This window comes from Chiloscyllium punctatum, chromosome 9 (genome assembly GCF_047496795.1).
Source record: "Chiloscyllium punctatum isolate Juve2018m chromosome 9, sChiPun1.3, whole genome shotgun sequence".
Classification (NCBI taxonomy): Eukaryota; Metazoa; Chordata; class Chondrichthyes; order Orectolobiformes; family Hemiscylliidae; genus Chiloscyllium; species Chiloscyllium punctatum.
The window spans coordinates 73,316,192-73,340,570 of record NC_092747.1 but is presented as its reverse complement, the minus strand read 5'-3'; the positions used below and the strand labels follow the sequence as shown (position 1 = coordinate 73,340,570).

General features: G+C 39.8%; 1 protein-coding gene across 6 annotated transcripts in view; it reads left to right on the top strand.

Annotated features, from left to right (window-relative positions):
- slc36a4 (solute carrier family 36 member 4) overlaps positions 1 to 24,379 on the top strand; it is a 243,042-nt gene that overhangs the window by 50,127 nt on the left and 168,536 nt on the right. For all 6 annotated transcript variants that reach the window (XR_011961540.1, XM_072577808.1, XM_072577807.1 and 3 more), the window contains exons 2-4: positions 10,680 to 10,806; positions 18,047 to 18,137; positions 21,606 to 21,694. Coding sequence is in view for 5 of the 6 variants with exons in the window: in XM_072577809.1 (XP_072433910.1) it covers positions 10,680 to 10,806; positions 18,047 to 18,137; positions 21,606 to 21,694 (307 nt within the window). In the remaining variant the exon portion in view is untranslated. The remainder of the gene's footprint in view (positions 1 to 10,679; positions 10,807 to 18,046; positions 18,138 to 21,605; positions 21,695 to 24,379) is intronic.

The following is a 24,379-nucleotide window of genomic DNA, read 5'->3' as shown; positions in this document are numbered from 1 at the left end:
TGATGAAACTGACTACATTTGGAGGTGCGAACGGTTTGTTTTTCGATTAAAGGGACTAGCTTCTTTTTAATTATTTGCCATTTGTCCAACACTGAAATTTATAAATGTACCCAGGATATAAAAGACATCTGGGTGGGTACGTGAAAAGGAAGGACAAATGGGCAAAATGTTGGTAAATGGGAATTAGATTCGTTCTGGTGGCAATGAAGAGTTGGACCAAAGAGTATTTTTTTCCATTTTATATATCTCTGTGATGCAATGTGAAATAATTTATTTTGTTGAATGTGGATAGCATCATTCATACATTAGAAGCAAAGTTTGACAACAATTTCTGGTTGGTATGGATGATTGGACAGAAGGCACTGTTTCCATGCTGTATAACTCTGAGTCTTCATGAGTCTACCTTGTTGAAAGCAGAACATTTCCTTCATATATTAGAAACAAAGTTTGACATCAGGTGTATCTTTTTGGAATTAAAACTGTTTATATCAGTGTTCATTTTTCTCATGTGGCTGTGGTCAGATAAGACAGAACTAGGGATGTCTTAAATTTTGTTTTGGTTAAGATATGTGGTCAAACAATTGGTCTTGCCTATTTTTGTAAGGGATTCAACTCAAAATGTAACAGGGTGTGGTGGGCAAGTTGTTGGAAGGAATCCTGAGGGACAGGATTTACATGTATTTAGAAAAGCAATAACTGATTTCGGATAGTCAACATGGCTTTGAGCATGGAAAATCGTGTCTCACTGACTTGCTTGAGTTTTTTTGAAGAAATAACGAAGAGGATTGATGAGGGTTGAGTGGTGGAGGTGATCTGTATGGACTTCAGTAAGGAGTTCGACAAAGTTCCTCGAGACTGGTTAGCAAGGTCAGTTCACATGGAATACGTGGAGAATTAGCCATTTGGATACAGAACATGTTTGAATGTAGAAGACAGAGGGTCATGGTGGAGGGTTGTTATTCAGACGGGAGGCCTGTGACCAGCCATGTGCAACAAGGATTGGTGCTAGGTCCACTGCTTTTCATCATTTATGTAAATGTTTTGAATGTGAATGTAGAAGGTATGGTTAATTAGTTTGCAGATGACATCAACATTGGAGGTGTAGTGAACAGTGAAGAAAGGTACTTCAGAGTACATTGGGATCTTGATCCAATGGGCCAATGGGCTGAAGAGTGGCAGTTGGAGTTTAGTTCAGATAGATGTGAAGTGCTGCATTTTGGAAAGGCAAATCAGAGCCCGACTTATACACTTAATGTTAAGGTCTTGGGGACTGTTGCTGAACAAAGAGACTTTGGAGAGCAGATTCATAGTTCCTTGAAAGTTGATTCACAGGTAGATAGAATAGTGAATAGCGCATTTGGTAGGCTTGGTTTTATTGGTCAGTACATTGAATATAAGGATTGGGAGGCCATATTATGGCTGTACAGGACACTGATTAGGCCAGTTTTGGAGTACTGTATGCAGTTCTGGTCTCCATCCTATCAGAAGGATGTTGTGAAACTTGAAAGGATTCAGAAAAGGTTTACAAGGATGTTACCAGGGCTAGAGAGTTTGAGCTATAGAGAGAGGCTGGATCAATTGGGGCTATTTTCCGTGGAGAGTTGGAGGCTGAGGGATGACCTTATGGAGGCATAAAATCATGAGGAACATGGCTATGGTGGATAGATATGGTCTTTTCTCTGTGGTCTGAAACTAGAGGGCATAGGTTTAAGATGAGAGTGGAGAGATTTAAAAGGGACCTAAGGGGCAACCTTTTCATGCAGAGTGTGGTACGTGTATAGAATGAGTGATCAGAGGAAGTGTTGCAGCTTGGTACAATTGCGCAATTAAAAGGCATCTGAGTGAGCATATGAATAGGAAGGGTTTAAAGGGATATGGGCCAAGTGCTGGCAAATAGAACTAGATTTATTTCAGATATTTGGTTGGCATGGATGAGTTGGACTGCATGGTCTGTTTCTATAGTTTGCATCAATGTTGGCTCAGAAAAACCTATGAAGGAACGTGCCTTAACATCAACAGGATAGGACTGAGAATAAGCTGGATTGAAAGAAAAATATTTAGTTGTATTTGTTTGCTTCACATTGAAGTAGGCAACTATGGCATGAGCAACTTGGAATTGATACAATTATGCAAAATGGTGCTGGTTTTCTTGATATTAAACTGATATTTAACTGTCTCATGCTTATCAAATAACATTTCTATTTAAAGACAAGCTCAGTTGTAGAAACTTTTCCTGAAGCAATTTGGATCATAAAATAGGAAGAAAGCTAGTTCCTTAAGTTTGTCCAATAATTTCATGAGATTGAGATTGATCTGAGACTTAAAATCAAATTTTCTATAGTTACCACATATCCTTTTTGCATTTTAGATGACAGAACTCTGTTGGCCTTGGCTTTAAAGTTATCAACATATTTGGCATTAGTTTCTGATTGTAGAATATTCCAAAATTCTTGATATGTTGAGAGGGCAAGAATGCATATTCATGTATTGTCTTTCACTTTGTCAGGATGTCCAAAGTGTTTCAGTGTTCTTTTTGAATTGTAGTAACACCTCGGTGGGTCTGTATGGAATTTATATGTTGCATGAGGCTATGCGGGCAGTACAAAAGCAAAATACTGTGAATGCTGAAAATTAAGCAATACTCCTTTTATTCATTCCCAGTGATGTCCACATTCAATTAATACCAGCATATATTGCCTTTCACTGAATTGCTTGCTGGGTCACTTTTAAAGGACGTATATGAGAGTTGACTGCCTTGCTTTGGGTCTGCAGTCACATACAAGGCAGACCAAATAAGGATGGCAGTTTTTCTTCCCTGAAGGACATTAATTAACCAAATGGATTTTGTGACAATGCACAATAGTTACCTTGTTGCTATTAGATTGTAATTCCAGATTTTATTGAATTAAAATTTCAAGATTTTCTATTGATTATTTCAACCCATATCCCAACATCATGAGCCCTGATCTGTGGGTTACTCATGCAATGATGTTACCACAGCATACCCATCACTTGCCAAACACTGTCTGACCTTCCCATGTACATATGCTTAGTTATCAGAAGTGTTCTTAATCTTGCAATCAGAACCAATAAGCTAAGTCGATATCGAGCTTGAGTCATACTGAAGCTTGTTTCCATTTTATAGATTTATCCACATTTACAGCACAGAAAGAGGTCATGCAGCTCATTGTTCCCATACTGGTCAACAAAGATCTGACTACACTTATCTAATTTTCTGGCTGTCGGCCCATAGCCCTAGAAGCTGTGTTAATGTATCATAGAATGCCTACAGTGCAGAGAGAGGCATTTTGACCCATTAAGTCTGCACCTAACTTCCAAAGAGCATCCCAGTCAGACCCAGCATCCCCCATCTTAGCCCCATAAGCACATATTAACCTTGGCTAATCCATCTATCTCTGCACATTCTTGGACACTATGGGCAATTTAGCGTGGCCAATCCACCTAACTTCCTTTGGATTGATTAAAAATAACATGTAACGTCTTTGGATTGTGGGAAGAAACTGGAACATTTGGCAGAACTCCGCACACACTCCTGAGATTGGGATTGAACCTATGTCCCTGGCACTGTGAGGCAACAGTGCTAACCACTGAGCCACCATGCTGCCCTAAAATGAATCTCTAAATACTGAAAGTTTTTGAAAATTTGTGACTGAACTATCCTTTCAGGCAGAGAGTTCCAGATTCCCACTACACTCTCTTGTTGAAAACATTTCTCTTCAATTCTGCTATTAGCCTTCTACCTTCTTTGTTGAATCCATGCCCCCAATTATTGAAGTTTCCTGAAGAAGGGCTTATGCCCGAAACGTCGATTCTCCTGCTCCTTGGATGCTGTCTGACCTGCTGTGCTTTTCCAGCAACACATTTTTCAGCTCTGATCTCCAGCATCTGCAGTCCTCACTTTCCCCCAATTATTGACCCTAATATGAATTGGAAAAATGCTTTCCTTTTTATCCTATATCCTCTTTATCTGCGTCTCATCATCTTATATATTTCTGTCAGGTCTCTTCTCAATCTTTGCTGCTCCAAGGCAAACAACTCAAACCTATTCAATCTTTCCTCATAGTTCAGACCCTCAAGTTTGGTCAGTATCTGAGTAAATCTCCTTTAACTCTTTCTTGTGCAGATTCAGCATTCCTATAATGTGGTGACCAGAATTAAAAGTAGAATCCTAGTGCGGCCTGACCAGCTCTTTATGTAGTTTTAGACAAGTTTAGTGATTAAAAGAAACTGCAGATGCTAGATAGGCAGGAGGCTGTAAGCTGGCCTCCTTTATTTGGGTCTAGTGTGACATCTGTGTTCTATGGCTTAGTTAATAAATGCAAACATCCCAGATGCCACCTTAACCACTTTATTTACCTGCCCTGCTACCTTCAGGAATCAATGGGAAAATAGACCAAGGTCTCACTGAACTGCAGTAGTTTTTTGGATCCTATCATTTAGAGTGGGCTCTCTTGTTATGTTTGCCTTCCCGAAGTGCATTATCTCACATTTTTCTGAGTTGAATTCCATTTGCCATTGCTGTGTCCAGCTGACCAGTCTGTTGATATCCTTCTGCAGTTTATGGCTGTCCTTCTCAATATTTACTGCCTCCAATGTTTGTGTCATCTGAGAACATCTTGACCCTATCCCCTACATTTAATTCCAAAATCAGTCATGTATACTACAAACAGTAAGGATCCCAGCAATGAACCCTGCAAAACCCCACAAACCTCTCTCTACCATCACCCTCTACTTCCTGCCTCTTAATCAATTAGCTTGGATCCCATGGGCTTCTTTTCTTGATTGGGCTATTATGAGGGACCTTAGCAAAAGACTCTCTGTGGTTCATGTAGACCACATCAGATGCAATACCCTCAACTGTTCATTAAGTCCTCAAGATCTAGATTGACACCTCTGTCATCTGAAAATAGATAAAGAATAAGGAAGTTGCAGTCAATTTCGGTGTTGCTCCTGAAGCACAGTAACACTGGTACATCAGCACTGGATTTGGTGTGCAACCAGTAGGTATAAAGAAGTGTGATATCTATCCACCAGATACTCACTAAAAATTCCAAAAAAGCTAGGATTTATTTACGTAAAAGTAATTGAATTTTTAAACACCGTGTCATGTCTTACTGGCTACAAAACAAATTTCTTGGTCTCTCTAAATTTTCCTGACATGAGGAAAAACTCATTCTTTTACATTTTAAATATAACTGGAAATCTAGAACTTTTTCCTTACCTCTCTTCATCTCATCTTTCTTTCTCTCATTTTCAGTCATTGTACAAGATGTTGCATTAAGTATTCTAATTTTCACTTCTGATTTAGATGTTTTGTGCTGAAGGGACGGTTTGTCAGTTGCAGAGGCATGCTACTTCTTTCCTTGGCTTACATGGGTCTCATCTTGTGTAGAGGGTACTGAAATGCGTGGTATCCCGAAAGTAATAAGATGCTATGAAAATGTCTACAAAAAATCTCCGCTGACTTATAACTTGAATGCGAGATGAATGGTGTACTTTCATCACTTACCACAAAATGTCAGCGAAGGTACTCGAATTGAAAGGCTGCCAAGTTTAAAAGGAACCATATGATAGGAATATTAAATCTGCTGAGTTCAGAACATGGAAATGAATACATCAATCAAGGATATCAATTGCTTAGGAGTACTGTAGTGCACAGAATGTGGTGTAGCCTGATGTCCCACAGACACCTGAGAAATGGATATTATTATGAAGGCGGGGCAGGCCTGGACATAATTTTAGGTAATGCAACCAGGGTTGAAGTATCAGTGGTGGAGCATTTTGCAGACAGCAATCATAACTCTGGTGGATTCAAGATTGTTATCAAAAAGGGCAAGAACGAGCTTGAACTCTAAGTTCTAAACTGGGGGAAGGCCAATATTAATAAGATCAGATTTGGCCAGAGTATTCAAGAAGGAAATAGATAGAGAATAGAGCCAACATGTTCCTACAAAGAGTGAGTGGGACCAACAAATCCAGCAGACTCTGGATTTTGAGGGATATATAGTATTGAGAAAAAAGGCTTCTGGAGGAAAGCTTAAGGGCTCAAGGAAGGGTTTGGAGGGATATGGGCTGGGTGTTGGCAGGTGGAACTAGATTGGATTGGGATATCTGGTCGGCATGGGCGGGTTGGACCAAAGGGTCTGTTTCCATGCTGTACATCTCTATGACTCTATGACTGTAAGAGTATAGAATGTGCAAGTGGAAATTTAAAAAGGAAATAGAGAAGGAACAAGGGGCACAAAATGATAATGGCAGCTAAAATAAAGGAAAATTCCAATGTATTTTACTAGTGCATAAAGGGTAAAAACATAACTAGAATGAATTAAAGCCCATTACGGACCACAAGGTAATTTACACATGAAGCTGGAGGGCATAAGAATGTTCTAAATGAACTTTGCGTCACTGTTCCGTAGTAAGAGGGACACTGGGTGTATGGAAATCAGTGAGAAGGAGTGATAAATCTTTTAAAAAAGATAGAGAGGAGATTCTGAGTGGTCTGGCAGGCTTAATATGAACCCTGGGTGAAATGTATCCTGGGGAAGAAATAGCACAGACACTGGCAACAATGTTTGGTTTCTCTCTGACCACAGGACTCAAGGAAAACCAGTGTGGTACTGTTATACAACAAGTGAGCAAGGGATAGACCAGGCAACTACAGTTTAACCTCAATGGTGAGGAAACAATTGGATGCAATTCTGAGGGATGGGATTAACCCTAATTTGGAGAGGCAGGGATTAATCAAGAACAGTCAGCAATGTTTTGTTAAGGGATCACACAACATCAGGTTATAGTTCAACTGGTTTAATTTGAAGTACTAGCTTTCAGGTGGCTATGGAGCAAGATCTAAGAGAATTTTTAGCTAAAGATCAGTGTCATGTAATTGAAACAATATATTGAACAAACCAAGATTACTGTGAAGTCTTTCATCTTTTAGAATGGGTTGCAGGTTTTGGTTTATTAATATGTAAATCCCAGAACTTCTGTTAAGTTACATTCACAAGATAACTTAAGATTTTAACAAAAAAAATGACATCTTCTAGTGCATTAAGGGTGTGAGGTTAGAGTCTGTCTATATCCCAGTCTTGAGTCAGGCTGGTTCTATTTTCAAAGTAGGAATTTATAAAATGTTATATGGATTGACTGCCTGCAGGTTGTGTGCTTTTTGATCAAAAATAGAATGTATCCGCAAATACAATTCTGTAAATGCAAATTCAACCCCTTGGCATTTGTGTGTACATGTGTGAGAGTGAGTGCGCATGAGAGCATGTGTGCTTGCGTGTGTGCATGCTTGGTAGAGTGTGTGCATGAGTATAACGGAAGAGAAGCCTGCAAGAGGGTGTCTGAGAGAGCGCATGTGTATGAGAGAGGGTCTGCGTGATTGTCTGAGTGTGTAAGAGTGTGTGTGCTTGTGAGAGTATATAGTGTAGTGGGGTCACCCGTAGTGTAACATGAACCTAAGCTTGAGGCCAGCCTCATGGGTAGTGACTTGGCTCTCAGCCTCTGCTTGGTCACTCTGCCTTGTTGCATATCCCGAAGTCTGTCTTGGAGGATGGTCTCCGAGGCCGAATGTCCCTGATGACTGAAGTGTTCTCCAACTGGGAGGGAACGCCTAGTCCACCCCAGTCCAAAACTGGCACTCCACATTATTGTTAAGGGCTGGTCATATTTGACCAACTTGTTTGAATTTTTTAAAGAGCTGACTAGGTGTGTAGAATGAGAACAATGAATTTAAAGTGGTCTACTTGAACTTAGCAAGGCTTTTGACAAAGTCACCCATGGGAGACTGATGGTGTACTTTCAAGAGCCCATGAGATGAAAGAAATTTGTATAATTAGAATTGGCTGAGTGTTAGGAAGCAGTAAATGATGGCTGAGAGGTGTTGTTGTGACTGGAAGCCCATGTTGAGTGAGGTTTTTCTATCATTACTGGGGCCCTTGCAGTTTGTGTTAAGGAGGTTGTCCAGTAGGTTCAAAAATGATATGAAAATTTTTCAGGTGGTAAAGACTGAGGAGGATAGCATTACATTTTAGGAAGATCGAGGCAGGTTGGTCAGCTGGTCAGGAGTTCAAGCCATATAAATGTGAGATGACACATGGGCAGGACAAACAAGGCAAGAAAATACATGGTAAACAATAGGACCCTGAGAAGCACTGATGATCTTGATAATGCATGTCCAACTGAGCCTTTCCATTGGCATAGCAGGCAAATGAAGTGGTTAAGAAGACATATGGTATACTTGCCTTTATTAGCTGAGAAACAGAGATTAAGAATGGGAAGATTATGCTGAAACTGTGTAAAACTGTACAAGTGACAGCTCGAGTATTGTGTGCAGTTCTGGAATCTACACTATAAAAGGGTTGTGATTACATGAAGAGGATGCAGCGTAGATTTAGCAGGATGTTGCCTGGGCTGGAGAATTTATTATGAAAAGTGATTAGATGCCCTGGGGTTCCTCTCCTTGGATCTGAAGAGTCACGATCTAAAATATATAAAAATGTGAGGACCATAGTTGCGGTGGACAGGAAGGAAGGTGAAGGCATCAATGACCAGGGGCATAGGTCTACGGAAAGGGCCAGAGGTTTAGAGGGGATGTGAGGAAATTTCTTCTCACCCAGAGCTTGGTGGGAATCTGGAGCTCACGGTGTATGGGTGATAGAGACAGAAATCTTCATACTATTTAAAAAATATTTAGATGTACACTTGCAATGTTAAGGCATACAGGCTATGGACTGAGTGCTGGTAAATTAGATTAAAATAATTAAATGCTTGTTTTTGATCAATGCAGATTTGATGGAACAAGGACTCTTCTCTTTTTTATGATGCAGACAAATTATCACCCTACATTGCTTCCAAGTGTTTACACTTCATCTGTTTCATTAATGGCTTTTCTGGAAGGAGATCTGCTGTACTTGTCTACATGCATGCATGTGCATCCAGAGTTTCAGCCATGAATTTGAACCTTAAAATAAATTTAAACTTGGAGGGAATGAAGGATAGAAACTGGCAAGGATTGCATTGGAAGTGTAATAGAGAGGTAACAGGTAGTGTGGTGAGTATTTCAGCAGCAGATGAACATTTTTACAGAGGTGAACATGAGTATTTTTGGTGATGGTGCAGATATTTAGTTAGAAACTAATTTTGGGCTCAAGTATGACATTAGATTGTGAACAGCCTGATTGAGATTCTCACAATTGCCAGCAACAGAGTTGAAGTTTGTAGTGTGGACTGAAAATAAAAGCTGTTCAGATGGGGCTAATTTCTGCTTGTCACATTCTGAAGGTCGAATAAGCAATTAGTCAATTTGGTACAAGTGGACTGCTTGAGAAAGGTGGTCATGTGGAAGGGGACTACAGTGCAGATTCAATTCTGTATTCAATGATATTGCTGAAGGAAAGAAAGCAAGACAAATAGGAGAAGGTTATAGGTAGGAACTTTGGGTAAGAGGTAATAGTGTAGGAATGTGAAAAAACTTGTAGCTGATCATTTCTCTGGCTATGCTTAGATAAATAAGAATAGTACTAGATGAGTGCAAATGGACATTGAAATAGTGACATAAGAGGTGGCTGATCAACTGTGTCAAAAGCTGCCGACAGATTTAGAAGGGTTTGTGGGATAAATGACCTTTGTCACAATCACGTAGGGTGTCATTTGTGACTTTGACCTATTTGGTACTGTGGCAGCGTTCAGACCTGACTAATTGATTGTGATTAACTAAAAAGTAATTTGTGTTATGTAACTGTCTTCCACTCGCTGCATTTGTTGGGAGGAATTGCACTGCTTTAAAAGTGGTTCTAATTTGGATGCATGAATTTTGTTTGCCATATTTAATAGTAATTCTCAAATACTGCTACACATCACTATACAGCGAACATTCTTTAGAGTCCTGCATTAGCTGGCTTCTGCCTCCAACTCATTTGCTGGGACAGTGGTGTCAACAAAAGGATAGAATTACCATGATGATGAATGATACTGAGACAGCTCTGTATACCAAGAAATGGAATGTTTACGGATGTATGGCATGACCAATTGTACAGATCATCAAAATATCAAAGTTTTAAAAGCTACATTTAGCATGGCTTTTAAATTTTTTGCATGTTCTTACATTTCCTAATACGCATGTAAAGGTATTGCTCTTGGGGGAATTCCCAATTTTATAATTGCATTCTTTTTTAAAGAAAGAGTGACATTCCTTGAATTTTTTTGCACAATCACACAACCTTCATTAGCGTTTTTGTTTTAATGGATTGTGAAGTAATGGCATTTTTACTGATCGAAACTTAACTGACATTTTTTATCCTTGATTCCAACTGATGAATGACATTCTCCTGCAAGTGCACCAGTATTAGCTGTTCTGATCTTAACAGGTGCTGCTTGACCAGCTGCATATTTCTAGCATTTTCTGCAATTATTTTAACTTTCCAGTTTCTGCAGGTTTTAGTGTTCATTAGTGTACAATTAATTATTTCTGAATAAGTTTCACATGTCTGTAGGAATAGAAATTTTATGGGTTAAAGTAAATGGATTTCAAGTTCTTTTCCAATTCTCTGTTACTGGTCATGTTGCTTTCTTAAAATCTGTGCAATGCATGAATCCAGAATAATCAAAAGATACTGTAATAATAAACATCCAAAAATAATTGTGTATTGCTTTTGTAGACATGGACGTTATGAAACCTCTAATTGAAGTGACTCATAGTTCTGAAGGTGGTGTATCAGATGAAGAACAAGAACCTGAATTAACAGACTTACAATTACGACAACCTGCTGATGAAGAGGGAATTTCGTAAGTGTTTGTTATCTTAAAATTAGATTAATGTTTTATGTTTTCATGAAACTTTCTTATGAGCTCTTCTCATCTTTTCAAAAACATTTAATTTACTTCTAGATATTATACCAAATTCACTTGTTAGGTCAGAACAATGACATATCATGCAGTTGTCAGGACTTGATGGCACCTATCTCAGGATACTGACGGAAGCAAGAGACGAGATTGCTGTGGCCTTGACAGATATCCTTGTATGCAGTCTAGCCACAAGCACCCTCCCAGATGACTGCATATTAGCTAACATTGTTTCTCCTTTGTTTAAGCAGGGCAAAGGGGTAACCTAGGACATCTTTGATCAGTGAGTCTTGCATTAATGGTAGGAAAATTATAGGAGAAGATTCTTAGGGACCGGATTTACTCACATTTGGAAAATAATTGATTTCTTAGGGATAGTCAGCATGGCTTTGTGCAGGGAAGGTCTTGTCTCACACATTCGATTGAGTTTTTGGAGGAAGTGACAAAAGTGATTGAAGGTAGGGCAGTGGATGTTGTCTACGTGGACTTTACTTAAGTATTTGACAAGGTGCCACTCAGTAGGCTGGTCCAGAAGATTACATTACGTGGGATCCCAGATGAATTGGTTAGTTGCGTATAAATTTGGCTTGCACCTTAACCTGAGATTTGAGTTGAAAGGAATTTCTTCACTCAGTAAATCTTTAGAAGTGTCTATTCCAGAGAATTGTGGAAACTGAATTATTGAACATGTTCAAGACTGAAGTCAATATGTCTCTGATGAATTGTGATATTCAGGGAAATGGAGATAGTGCATTTTTTCTGGTCAATGTTTCTTGTCATCCAGGGTTCCCTATTCATTTGAACCTTGCCTTTCACCCTCACAGGAACATATAAACCTTTGTGCTCTGGCTATATCACTTTTAAAGACCTCCCACTTGCCAGAGTTCCCTTTGCCTGGAAACACACTATTCCAGTCAAGCCCTGCAAGCTCCTGTCTAATTACATAAATTGATCTGTGATTTGTACAAGGGTATAGTAAACATGACTTCTAAGATTTTCAAATGATTACTAAATGAGTGGAAAGAAAAATAATGAGGGAGAACAGATGCAGATTCAGAAGGGTTTGAATTTATTGGGTCACAATCAATATATCACAGATCTAAATCATTTTGCATGTGTATTTAAAAGAAAATGAAATACATGTTAAGTAGATTGCTACCGAAGTTTGTTAACTTTTTATGGAGGGGGCAGTGAAAAGGATTTCAAGACACGTATAGCTAGTCGGGTCATCAGGCCCAACATGAATTGGTTAGGTAAAAATAATGACTGCAGATGCTGGAAACAAGATTCTGGATTAGAGTGGTGCTGGAAAAGCACAGCAGTTCAGGCAGCATCTAAGGAGCAGAAAAATCGATGTTTCAGGCAAAATCCGTTCATCAGGAATACAAGCAGAGTGCCTGAAGGGCACTTTCTCCCCACCCCCACCCTCCTCACATTTATCTCTCCCATCGTGCACATGACCTGTCCTACCTGCCTATCTTCTTTTCCACCTATCCACTCCACCCTCCTCTCTGACCTATCACCTTCATCCCACCCCCATCCACCCATTGTACTCTTTGCTACCTTCCCCCACCCTCCTCCCTGACCTATCACCTTTGTCCCCACCCCCACTCATCTATTGTACTCTATGCTACTTTCTCCCCACCCTCCTCTCATTTATCTCTCCATCCTTCAGGCACTCTGCCTGTATTCCCGATGAAGGGCTTTTGTCCGAAACGTTAGTTTTCCTGCTCCTCGGATGCTGCTTCAACTGCTGTGCTTTTCCAGCACCACTCTAATCCAACATGAATTGATGTCCGTTTGTGGCATTTTTGCTTATGCTTTATCCTTACACAGTCACCCAAAAGGGTGAGGAGGGATGAGGTAGTTAATGGAAAATTTACTTTGAATCAGGTTTTGAAACATTGTATTCAATTTTATGGCAGCATCTTGAGGGTGGAAGCTGAGCCTCTGAATATTTTTAAAACAGAGAGAGAGAGATGAGTGAGGGAATGAAAGGTTATTGGGTGTAGACAGGAATGTGAAGTAAGGAGATCAGCTTTGATCTCTTTGAATGTCAGAAGTGGCTCAAGAAGCTAGATGGCCTCTCCTGCTCCCAATTCATATTTTTATGTACAATTCTAAAAACTAAAAAATGAGACAAAACTTGAAAGTGTATCAAGGTATAGACAGGCTCCTGGAACAGCTAAATATGTGACAGATGAAATTTATTTTAGAGAAGTGCAAGATGTTTGAATGTGAACATAGGAAGTATAGTTAATAAGTTTGCAGATGATGCCAAAACTTGAGATATAGTAGGCAGTGAAGGTTATCTTAGAGTACAACAGGATCTTGATCAGATGGGACAATAGGACGAGGAGTGGCAGATGGAGTTTAAGTAAGATAAATGTGAAGTGCTGCATTTTGGAAAAACAAATCAGAGCAGGACTTATACACTTAATGGTAAGGTTCTGGAGAGTTTTGTTGAACAAAGAGACCCTGGAGTGCAGGTTCATAGCTCCTTGAACGTGGAGTCACAGGTAGGTAGGATAGTGAAGGTGGCGTTTGGTATGCTTTCCTTTATTGGTCAGAGTATTGAGTACAGGAGTTGGGAGGTCATGCTGCAGCTGTACAGGACATTGATTAGGCCACTTTTGGAATATTGTGTGCAATTCTGGTCTCCTTCCTATCGGAAAGATGTTATGAAACTTGAAAAGACTTCCAAGGATGTTGCCAGGGTTGGAGGATTTGAGCTGCAGGGAAAGGCTGAATAGGTGTTGCAGTTTTCCCTGGAACATCGGAGGCTGAGGGGTGACCTTCTAGAGATTTATGAGGGGCATGGATAGGATAAATAGACAAAAAGGTCTTTTCCCTGTGGTGGGGGAGTCCAGAACTAGAGGGCATAGTTTAAGGTGAGAGGGGATAAGTTTAAATAGGACATAAGGGGCAACATTTTCACACAGGGGTTGGTGCATGTATGGGATGCTGGAGGAAGTAGTAGAGGCTGGTACAATTACATTTAAAGGCATTTAGATGGGTATATGAATAGGAAGGGTTTAGAGGGATATGGACCAAGTGCTGACGAATGGGACCAGATTAGGTTAGGATATCTGGTCAACATAGACAAGTTGGACCGAAGGGTCTGTGTCTCTGCTGTACATCTCTATGACTCTATGGTATGTATTGACAGTAAGAATAAAAAGAGGTAATATAAAACAAAGGGGACATTTATAAGTGGGAGGAGTGGAGGTGATGCAAGTACAGAGAATCCTGGGATTATATGTGTGCACAATGTTGAGAAATTTTAAAAAATGCATGTGTGTTTCTGTGCTTAATAAGTTATGGCCTCAAGTACAAAATTAGGGAAGTTATGGTGAATTTTTGAAATACAGATTCTGCCTCAAGTTTTGTGTTATGACTAATTCAGGGCAATGCATATTAAGAAACAAGTTAAGGCTTTGGAGTGCAGGGAAATTTAGGAGAATAAATCCAGAGATGAAGCACTTCAGCTATATCGATAGATTGGAGAAGCTGATAATCTTTTTTAAAAAGAAGGTTGAAAAGACTGTGTGCTGTAATGATTCTGATTCTTTGGTCTAATGACAAAGTACTCTGCTGCTTTCTGGCTTTGTGAGCAGGAGATTTGAAGAAATATAGGCTGTTAGTTTTGGCAAAGAGCTTGGTTTTCAAACAAAGTTGAGGGCAGTCTTTGGCTGGAGTTTTAAGTAGTTTGCAAGAGAGTAGTTGGAAATGATATGTTTCAAGTCAAACAACATGATACAAGGATTTGGGGATAGGTACTGCGAGTTTCTTTTGTTGAAACGATTCAGGAATAACCATCATCTTCACTAGGGCCTTACCAGTGACACACACATCCTGAAAATTGCCAATAAACATATGTGTTGAATTTTGAATTTGATCTAAACTGTATGTATTTTGTTTACCTGCTGTGATAACTCAATGTTTTATATCTAATCTAATCACATTGACTTTATTTACAATGTAATTATTTGACTAATATAAAATACTACTCTGAAGACTTCTTTTAAAAAAAAATCTGGCTTACAATATTGGATTTTTCTGGTACACCCTGATATGCAGATAGTTAATGACAACGATTGGTGCTATTGTACCTGAAAGAAGGTTCTAAATGTGGAACAGGCAGTTTGCGATGTGCATATTGACTGCTATATTTGCTTACATATGTGCTTCATAATGTAAGATTTGTGAAGTTTATGTATTTCAAAATCATTTTTAAGGTCAGATTTTTGACTATTGGCATATTACTTTTGTGTCTGAAGCGATTTTATGATTTCTGGAGTCATATTGTTTTCCTTTAAAGCACTGCATGTGAGAAAGAAGGTAATGGGTTTTTGTTTACATTGAGGGAGTTTGTGACTTTTAAAAAAACAGTGTACAATATTAAGCATTTAAATGGAAAATTGTGGAATTATTTTTGGGTTTAGGGAAAACATCCAGACATTTGGGGAAAATCAAGTTTTTCTTGGTTTCACTTTGGGTAGATCTGTGGATTTCTTAGCTGAAGCCTAATGTGCAAAGCAGTTACTCTTGTGAAAGGAAAAAGATAGGTCAGACTTCTTAAAACAAGTTATTTTGATATAAGGAGTTTCATAAAAGTTCCAGACCAGAAACGTATAGTTAAAACCCTGAAATGTTATTTGTCCTGAGAAAGTTTTAACTTAATTGGATGACAGGAGTGGTACCATGGCTTAACTGGTTAGCACTGTTGGGAGAAAGTGAGGACTACAGATGCTGGAGAGTCAGAGTCACAAAGTATGGCGCTGGAAAAGCACAGCAGGTCAGGCAGCATCAGAGAAGCAGGAGAGTTGATGTTTTGGGCATAAACCCTTCATCAGGAATGTGGGGGTGAGGAGGGGGCTGAGAGATAAATAGGAGGGTCGGGCTGGGGCTGCGTGAAGGTAGCTGGGAAGGCAATAGGTAGATGCAGGTGGGCGGTGATTGTGATAGGTCAGTGGGGAGGATGAAGCGGACAAGTGGCAAGGAAGATAGACAGGTGGGACAGGTCAAGAGGGCGGTGCCGAGTTGGAGGGTTGGATCTGGGATGAGGTGGGGAGGAGAGGAGATTTGGAAACTCGTGAAGTGGATGTTGATGCCGTATGGTTGAAGGGTCCCAAGGTGGAAGATAAGATGTTCTTCCTCCAGACTTTGGAAGCTTGGATTTGGCAGCAGAGTAGGCCCAGGGCTTGCATGACATTGGTGGACTGGGAGGGGTAGTTGAAGTGGTCGGCCACAAGGTTTGTTAGGTGCGTGTGTTCCAGAGATCTTCTCTGAGGTGCTCTGTGAGTTGCCATTCTGCCTCCCTGATGTAGCGGAGACCACATCAAGGGCAATGGCCGCTGTAGATGAGGTGGGTGGATGTGCAGGAAAACCTGTGCCTGATGTGAAAAGATCCTTTGGGGCCTTGGACAGAGGTGAAGAGTGCAAGTGTGGATGCAGCTTTTACACCATTTCCAGCGGCAAGGCAAGGTGCCAGGTGTGGAGGATTTGGTGGTGGGGTCCGTGGACTTAATGAGGGAGTCACGGCAGGAATGGTCTGTGCGGAATGCACATAGGAGTGGAGAGGGAAATACGTCTCTGGTGATGGTGCCTGATTAAAGGTGGTGTAAACGGCAGAGGATAATGCGCTATACCTGGAGATTATTGGGGTGGAAGGTGAGGACCAGGGTGCTTCTATCCTCCTTGTGGTTGGAGGGGTGGGGTTTAAGGGTGGCGGTGTGGGAAATGGATAAGATGTACTGGAGGGCATTGTTGATCACGTGGGAGGAGAAATTGCAGTCCTGGAAATAGGAGGCCATCTCCCATGTCTTAGAGTGGAATTGCTCCTCCAGGGAGCAGATACGGTGGAGGCAAAAGAATTGGGAGTAAGGGATCCAGTTTTTATGGGGCGGGGGTGGACCAGGTCGCTATGGGAGTTGATGGATTTGAAATAGGTGTTCATGTTGAGTGGGTCGCTGCAGATGGAGATGGAGAGGTCCAGGAAGGGGAGGGAGGCGTCTGAGTTGGTCCAGGTGAATCTAAGGCCAGATGCAAAGTATTAGTGAAGTTGTTTAACTTCCTTGTGTTGCCTCAGGTTGCCAGGACTCATGTTTGATTCAAGCCTTGAGTGACCATGGAGTTTTTATGTTCTCCCCGTGCTGGTGTGGGTTTTTGCCAGATGCTCTGGTTTCCTTCCAGAGTCCAAACATTAGGTGAACTAGCCATGGTGAATTGCCCTGTAAGTGTCGAAGGACATGCATGTTAGCTGGTGTAAATGCAGGAGTTACTGGGAAAAGGTGGGATTCTATTTGGAGGGCCATTGCTAACTGGATGGGCTGAATGGACTCCTTCTGCACTGTAGTGATTTCAGATGCAATGATTCTATGAATCAAGGAAGAGGCAATCACATTCTCATGACTGGGAATTGAAGCTACAGTTAAGTCAAACTATGTGGGACAGAGAAGAGATTTCTCTGTGGTGTTTGAGTAATAAGATGCCGTTGGGATTAATGTGATTGCATTTTACTTTGTATTTCAAAATCTTTAAACTTAAATTTTACCTTCATTGGCAAATCAATGTCTGTTTTACTGTTCTATAAGAGTTCTGAAGAAAGGTCGCACGACCTAGAATATTGACTCTGCTTTCTCTCCAGAGATGCTGTAAGATCTGCTCAGTTTCTCGAGTTATTTCTGTTTTTGATTCTGTCTTATTGTTCAGCCCAAACCTGGAGCATTGCCAGTTTGTCTTTCAGTGAAAGTCTACCTCCGTAACACCAAAATATGATCTCTTAAGCCAGATTTGAGTCTGGAATCTGAGTTGTCCATATTAACATGGGCTAGGATCATACTAACTTGTTTCTATTTCAATAATAAAGGTATATCCTTTGACCTTACTGGTCTTCGACATGCCCTGAGGTTCATAAACAGCGTTGTACAAATGAGTCCTTTTTAACGTTAATTTAATATTTTGTTGACTGTGCAATCCTTTCTTTCCAAAATGTTCTTTCTACATAGGTGACTTCTTTGATACTAAGTTAGCACCATCTTGCCAGGATCTCAATTAATAGTTCAATTAAATCTTAACTTTTTAATGGAAAAAAGAAGCTGAATTTTGATATTACTGAAATAATAAAGCCAAAGATAATCTGAGTTTATTTGACAATCTTATGCCCTTTATATTTTTGCAGGTTTACCCAGACATTAATTCATTTGTTGAAAGGAAACATTGGAACTGGGCTTCTAGGTTTGCCACTTGCAGTCAAAAATGCAGGTCTTTTGGTAAGAGCTAATTTGCATTATTTAAAAGGGCAAGTCTGTTTGAGAGTTGTTTTTAAAGCTTAGAAAGTTCCAGAAAATTATTTTTCTTTAATGTTGTTATGTGCATATGGCAAATGAAGTATTAATGGGGTTCATATTTTCATGGTGCTCTTCGAGGCAGATAATTAGCATTTCCAAATACTTGTATGCTTAAGACTTCTTTGTCCAATAGTTATCTATATTTTGTGTACGTGCATCATTTTATGAAATGATGCATCTTGTCTAAATTGCACAACTGAAAAGGTTGCTGGAGCTTGCCAAGAAATGATCAAGAACTATCGTAGTGACACTCATTTAAAGGTGATATATTTTAAATAATTGCTCAGTCATGTTGACAGTAAGGCAAAAGTGAGGACGCTATAGTGTTATTTGATAGATACTTGGTTCAATGATATTTCCTGGGAGCCAGCTTTGTTTTCCAACACTCAGGCCACCCTTATCTCACTAACTGAGTCTTTGCACCTGCACCTCAAGGTTAGTTAGGATGGCCAGTAATACCTTATCTAGTCTAGTTATTTCTATGCTGTAAAGGAAGCATTGTCTGCTAATCTCTGTTGAAGCAGACTATGCTTAGTCAGTTAGCAGTAATGGCAGAGTTAAAACCCATTTTATGCAGCTTTTAGCAGAATTGTCAATTTGCAGCCGAGAAACCATTTTGTCATATTATTTGCATTGAGAAGCCATTTTATTGTCGCCTAAGTTAGTAAGGGCATGTGTTAAGTGTTTGCTTCTGACAGCAACTAGTTGTCTCAACCTGTTTTCAGGCTTCAGATCCTCACAGGTAATGTTTTGGGGACCCGGCTTCAAAACCTGGCATAACAGACGGTGAACTTTGACTTCAGTAAAAATTCTGGAATGAAGAGTCCAATCATGACCACAAATCCATTGTCAATTGTCAGAAAAAATCCATCTGGTTCACCTTCATGGATGGAAACTGCCATTTTTTCTACCTGATCTGGCATGCATGCGACTCTAGATCCACAGCAATGGTTGACTCTTCACTGCCCTCAGGGAAACTATGGATAGGCAATAAATACTGGCCTACCCAGCAATGTCCCCATCTGGTGAATGAATAAATTTAAAAGATACTTTTCGCTACAGACAGTTTCAAGTTCATTCCTCTCTTTCACTTCCTGATTTTTAAGAATCTTCTGTGAACGCAGAAATAAAATACTTGATCAAAATCTGTAGCATTTCTTTGTTGTCCTTTTTTATTTTCTTGAGTATTCTCTGGAGAGGACCTCAAAAGGTATCCATTTCAATGTGCTGGTGTGATGCCAGGTATGCAGGTTGAGACATATGACAGGCGAGCTATATCAGGCAATCTGTCCATGTGACTCAGCTGGAGGCTATGTGCCAACTGTGCTCAACCAGCCTATACTTACAAATGTCTGAATGCAATTTCCAACATTTAGTAAATAATCCTGCCTTTGCTAATAACTAAACCGGAAACCAATTTAAGATTCAGTTGGGTTGGTAATGTGATTTGTTTGTTTGTGCTTGTAGCTACATGTCACACAGAATCATGTTCTATGAAGGCAAAAATAATTCTGAATATAGAACATACAACTGTACCGCATAGTACAGGCCCTCCGGCCCTCGATGTTTTGCCGACCTTTTACTCTACTCTAAGATCAAACTAACCTACATACCCTTCATTGTACTATCATCCTTGTGCCTATCCAAGAGTCACTTCAATATCCCTAATGTATCTGACTCTACTACTAGAGCTGGCAGTGCGTTCCACACACCCACCACTCTCTGTGTAGAGATCCTACCTCAGACATCTCCCCTAAACTTTCCTCCAATCACCTTAAAATTATGTCCATACCTTATATCTTTTTCATTGAAGAAAGGGGTATGGAAATGTTTAATCCCTGCTGGCTTCCCTGTGGCAACTCCTTGACCAAACAATTTACCCATTCAGATTAAGTTTAATCAGTGAATTAAGGTTAACATTTAACAGTTCTTGTTGCATCTTCATGCCAAGTGTAGTTCAGCAATCACCAGCCTCTTCTCGTGCTGTATAAATTGATGTTCCTTTCCTGTGCTTAGTTTCTTTCACTCCAGTCCTGGATGACTGCAAGCCAAAAAACTTAAACTTTATGCCTTTTTCTTTGAAAATTTCTAGATTTTTGCCATTTAGCCAGCTTTATGCTCTGTTCTTTTTAAGTCCAAAGTGGATGATCTCTCAATTGTCTATGTTCGAAATAGCTTGCCTTAGTAATTTTACACTTGCATCTGCATTACTTTCATTGCCACCTAACTTTGCGTGATGAAGAATGAATTTGGATGAAGAAGAAAGCAAGATATCAAAGTCAGAAATAAATATTGTGCATAGCTGACACCCCAAAACAAATTCTTGTAGTACAACACTAGTCAAATCCTACCAATAGTGCCTCCTGTCAAACCCTGTTCGGTCTCCTGCCAGTGAGCTAATTTGATAACCAGGTCAGTAATTTGCTACAACACCATGAACTTAAGCTTCAGCTCACAGTCTGTTATGAGGAAGTTAAAATTCACACAACACCAGGTTATACTCCCAACAGGTTAATTTGGAAGTACTAACTTTTGGAGTGCTGCTCCTTCTTCAGGTGATTTTGGAGAATAAGATTGTAAAACACAGAATTTATAGCAAAAGTTTACATTGTGATGTAACTGAAATTATACATTGAAAAAGACCTGGATTGTTTGTTATGTCTCTTATCTTTTAGAATGATCATGTTGGTTTCAGTTCTTTGATATATGAATCGCAAAAGTATTTTTAAAAGTAACATTCTCAAGTGGATTTTAACAATTGGTGTCATGTCGGCCCAGATAAGGATTTGAAGGTGTTAGCTCCCTGTGAGGCTGTCTGTTCCACAATGGTCAGACTGAATTCCATTTTACTTTGCTCAAAAACTGCATGAATCAAAGTAAGATTCTGTAAATCTATTTTTTTTAGATAAGAATCAGTCTGACACTGTAAACTTGTGCTATAAATTCTGTGTCTTACAATCTTATTCTCCACAATCACCCAATGAAGGAGCAGTGCTCTGAAAGCTAGTGCTTCCAAATAAACCTGTTGGACTATAACCTGGTGTTGTGTGATTTTTAACTTTGTACACCTCAGTTCAACACTGTGGTCTCCAAATCATTAATATGAGGAACTTTACATGGGTTTCCAGCAAGCATTTGTTAAATGATAACCAGAAACTCTTTACTCTTCCTTAATTACCATCGTCATAAAATTCAATCAGGTTTGTTAAGCAAATCCAGGTATTTGTGATTTGCTGACACCTTACCTTTCAATCTATAACATTAATACTTGAACTATATTGAAATTGAATAACAATGATTTATAAGTTACGGAACAGATGAATTTGTGAATATATTAGCTGATGATATTACAAATAGCTGTTAATAATATTGTGTATGTGTCTCTTCCAGCTAGGACCAGTCAGTCTTGTGCTCATGGGAATTGTGGCAATTCATTGTATGCATGTTGTAGTCCGCTGTAGTCATCACTTCTGTCAAAGGTAAAACTCAATTTATTTTAGAAGGCTTTTTTGTTTTCAGGTATTCTTTTGTGCAGTTATATAGCTACAATACTTCTATTGTTCCTGCAATTTTCACTTCAGCTAACCAAACATTATTGATCATGCTGAGTGCTCTCTCAGCTCACCCATATGTTGATATCTTGCTGCATATTTCTGGATGGTGTGCTGGTAATCTGATCAACTGTGGGTGAAATTAGGGTGGCACGGTGGCTCAGTGGTTAGCATTACTGCCTTGCAGCGCCAGGGACCCAGGTTTGATTCCAGCTTCAGGTGACTGTGCAAACTCCACACAGACATTTTCCCTGTGTCTGTGTGGGTTTTCTCCGGGTGCTTCGGTTTCCTCCCACAGTCGTGCGTGTCAGGTGAATTGACCATGCTAAATTGCCCACAGTGATAGGTGCATTGGCAGGGAGTAGGGGAATGGGTCTGGGTGGGTTAGTCTTTGGAGGGTCGTCGTGGACTTGTTGGGCCGAAGGGCCTGTTTCTCCACTGTAGGGAATCTAATATAATTATCTAACAAGTAAGTCTGTAGTTAATGTGGAATACTTTCAAACAGAAGTCATTGAGCAGTAAAACTGTGATGATCAGTTTGCTTCTTTCCACGTCCCTAAACAAAGACATTTAGGCCAATTGCTGCCAGAATTTCAGAGTTTAGGAATTGAACTTGAGACGTGCATGTTCGGTGTGGCTCAGTTCTTTCTAGAATTGTCCAGATAGATCCAATAACTTACTCCTGTAAAATGCGGGGTAACAGAAGTCTTTTTATTGAGAAATTAATCGTAATTGGTACTAAATTATAACACTAATAACACAATAATAGTAGCATTAATATTGATGGTTTTGATTATTGATTTGATTATTGTTATCTCATTGAATAGAAACTCATCATATATTGCAAGGAGATTTATTACCAATGGCTTTAAGAAATATAGAACGAAGACAGAAACAATGCAGGTTTTATTGGCACAATTAAGCAAAGTAAAACCTCAAGTTGAGGTCACAACAGGAATGCTGAAAATACTTAACTGGCAGGCAGGAGGCTAGAAGAACACAGCAAGCCAGGCAGCATCAGGAGGCAGGCAGAAGTCGACGTTTTGGATGTAACCCTTCTTGATAAATACTTAGCAGGCCAGACAAAATAGCAGAGAAACGGTTAACAATTAGGGCTAAAGATGTTTTGCTAGAACTATTGAGGGGCAGAAATGAAAACAAATGGTGAAATATTCTGGTCTGTCAGCATTTGGAGAAGGAGAGGCCATTCTTTTTGAAGGGTTCAGTCTTTCGTATTTTTAGATTTCATTTTACCAGCGTTTTGTTTTTAATAAATGCTGATACAGGTAAATGTTAGGACTGTGATAATTGGAACCCAACAAATGCTTTTATTGAATTTGTCACCAACTTGAATTAAGTTTTGTATGTATGGTCCACATGATAAATTTGAGTCATAGTGTATTTCCAAAATAGAAAATGGCCCTTTGATGCATCGTGTCCATATTGATCAGCAAGTGTCTATTTATTCTAATCCCATGTTCCAGCTTGTATGTTGCAATGTTTCAACTGCTCATTTAAATACTGCTTAAATGTTTTAATGGTTCCTCCCTCTGGGTGAAAAAAGTTTCTTCAAATCTTCTCTAAACCACCTGCTCCTGAGATATAAGTTTGCTCGGTGAGCTGGAAAGTTTGTTTTTAGACATTTTGTCACCATGCCAGGTAACATGGATGTAGGTTTGCTGGCTGACTGGAAGGTTCATTTGCAGACGTTTCATCACCATACTAGGTAACATCTGCAGTGAACCTCCAGACAAAGCACTGCTGGTGTTTCCTGCTTTCTATTTATATGTTTTGTTTTCCTTGGGTTGGTGCCATGTCCTATGGTGATGTCATTTCCTGTTCTTTTTCTCAGGGGGGGGTAGATGAAGTCCAAGTCATTGTGTTTGTTGATAGTGTTCCGATTAGAATGCCATGCTTCTCGGAATTCAAGGAAACCCAACCATATAAATAGAAAGCAGGAAACACCAGCAGTGCTTTGTCCAGAGGCTCACTGAAGATGTTACCTAGTATGGTGACGAAACGTCTGAAAATGAACCTTCCAGCTCAGCAAGCAAACCTACATCCAGAACCTCAACCTGAGCTACAAATCTCAAAGCATGCTACCAGGTAACATTAGCAGTAAGCCTCTGGTATTACTGGTATTAATGGTATTAATGACCTGCTTTCTATTTATGTGTTTAGGGTTCCTTTGATTGTTTCTTGTGGTAATGTCATTTGTTGTGATGTCATTTCATGTTCTTTTTCTTAGAGGGTGGTAAATGGGGTCCAAATTGATGTGGCTGTTGGATTGCCATGATTCTAGGAAATCTTGTGCATGTCTCTGTTTGGCTCATCTTAGGATGGATGTGTTGTCCCAGTCGAAGTTGTGTGTATGTAAGGAACTAGTGAGAGTAGGTCGTGTCTTTTTGTGGCTATTTGATGTTTATGTATCCTGGTGGCTAGTTTTCTGCCTGTTTGTCCAATGTTGTGTTTGCTACAGTTCTTGTAAAGTATTTTGTAAATGACGTTAGTTTTGCTTGTCTGTACAGTGTCTTTCAAGTTCATTAGCTGCTGTTTTAGTGTGTTGCTGGGTTTGTGGGCTACCATGATGCCAAAGGGTCTGAGTAGTCTGGC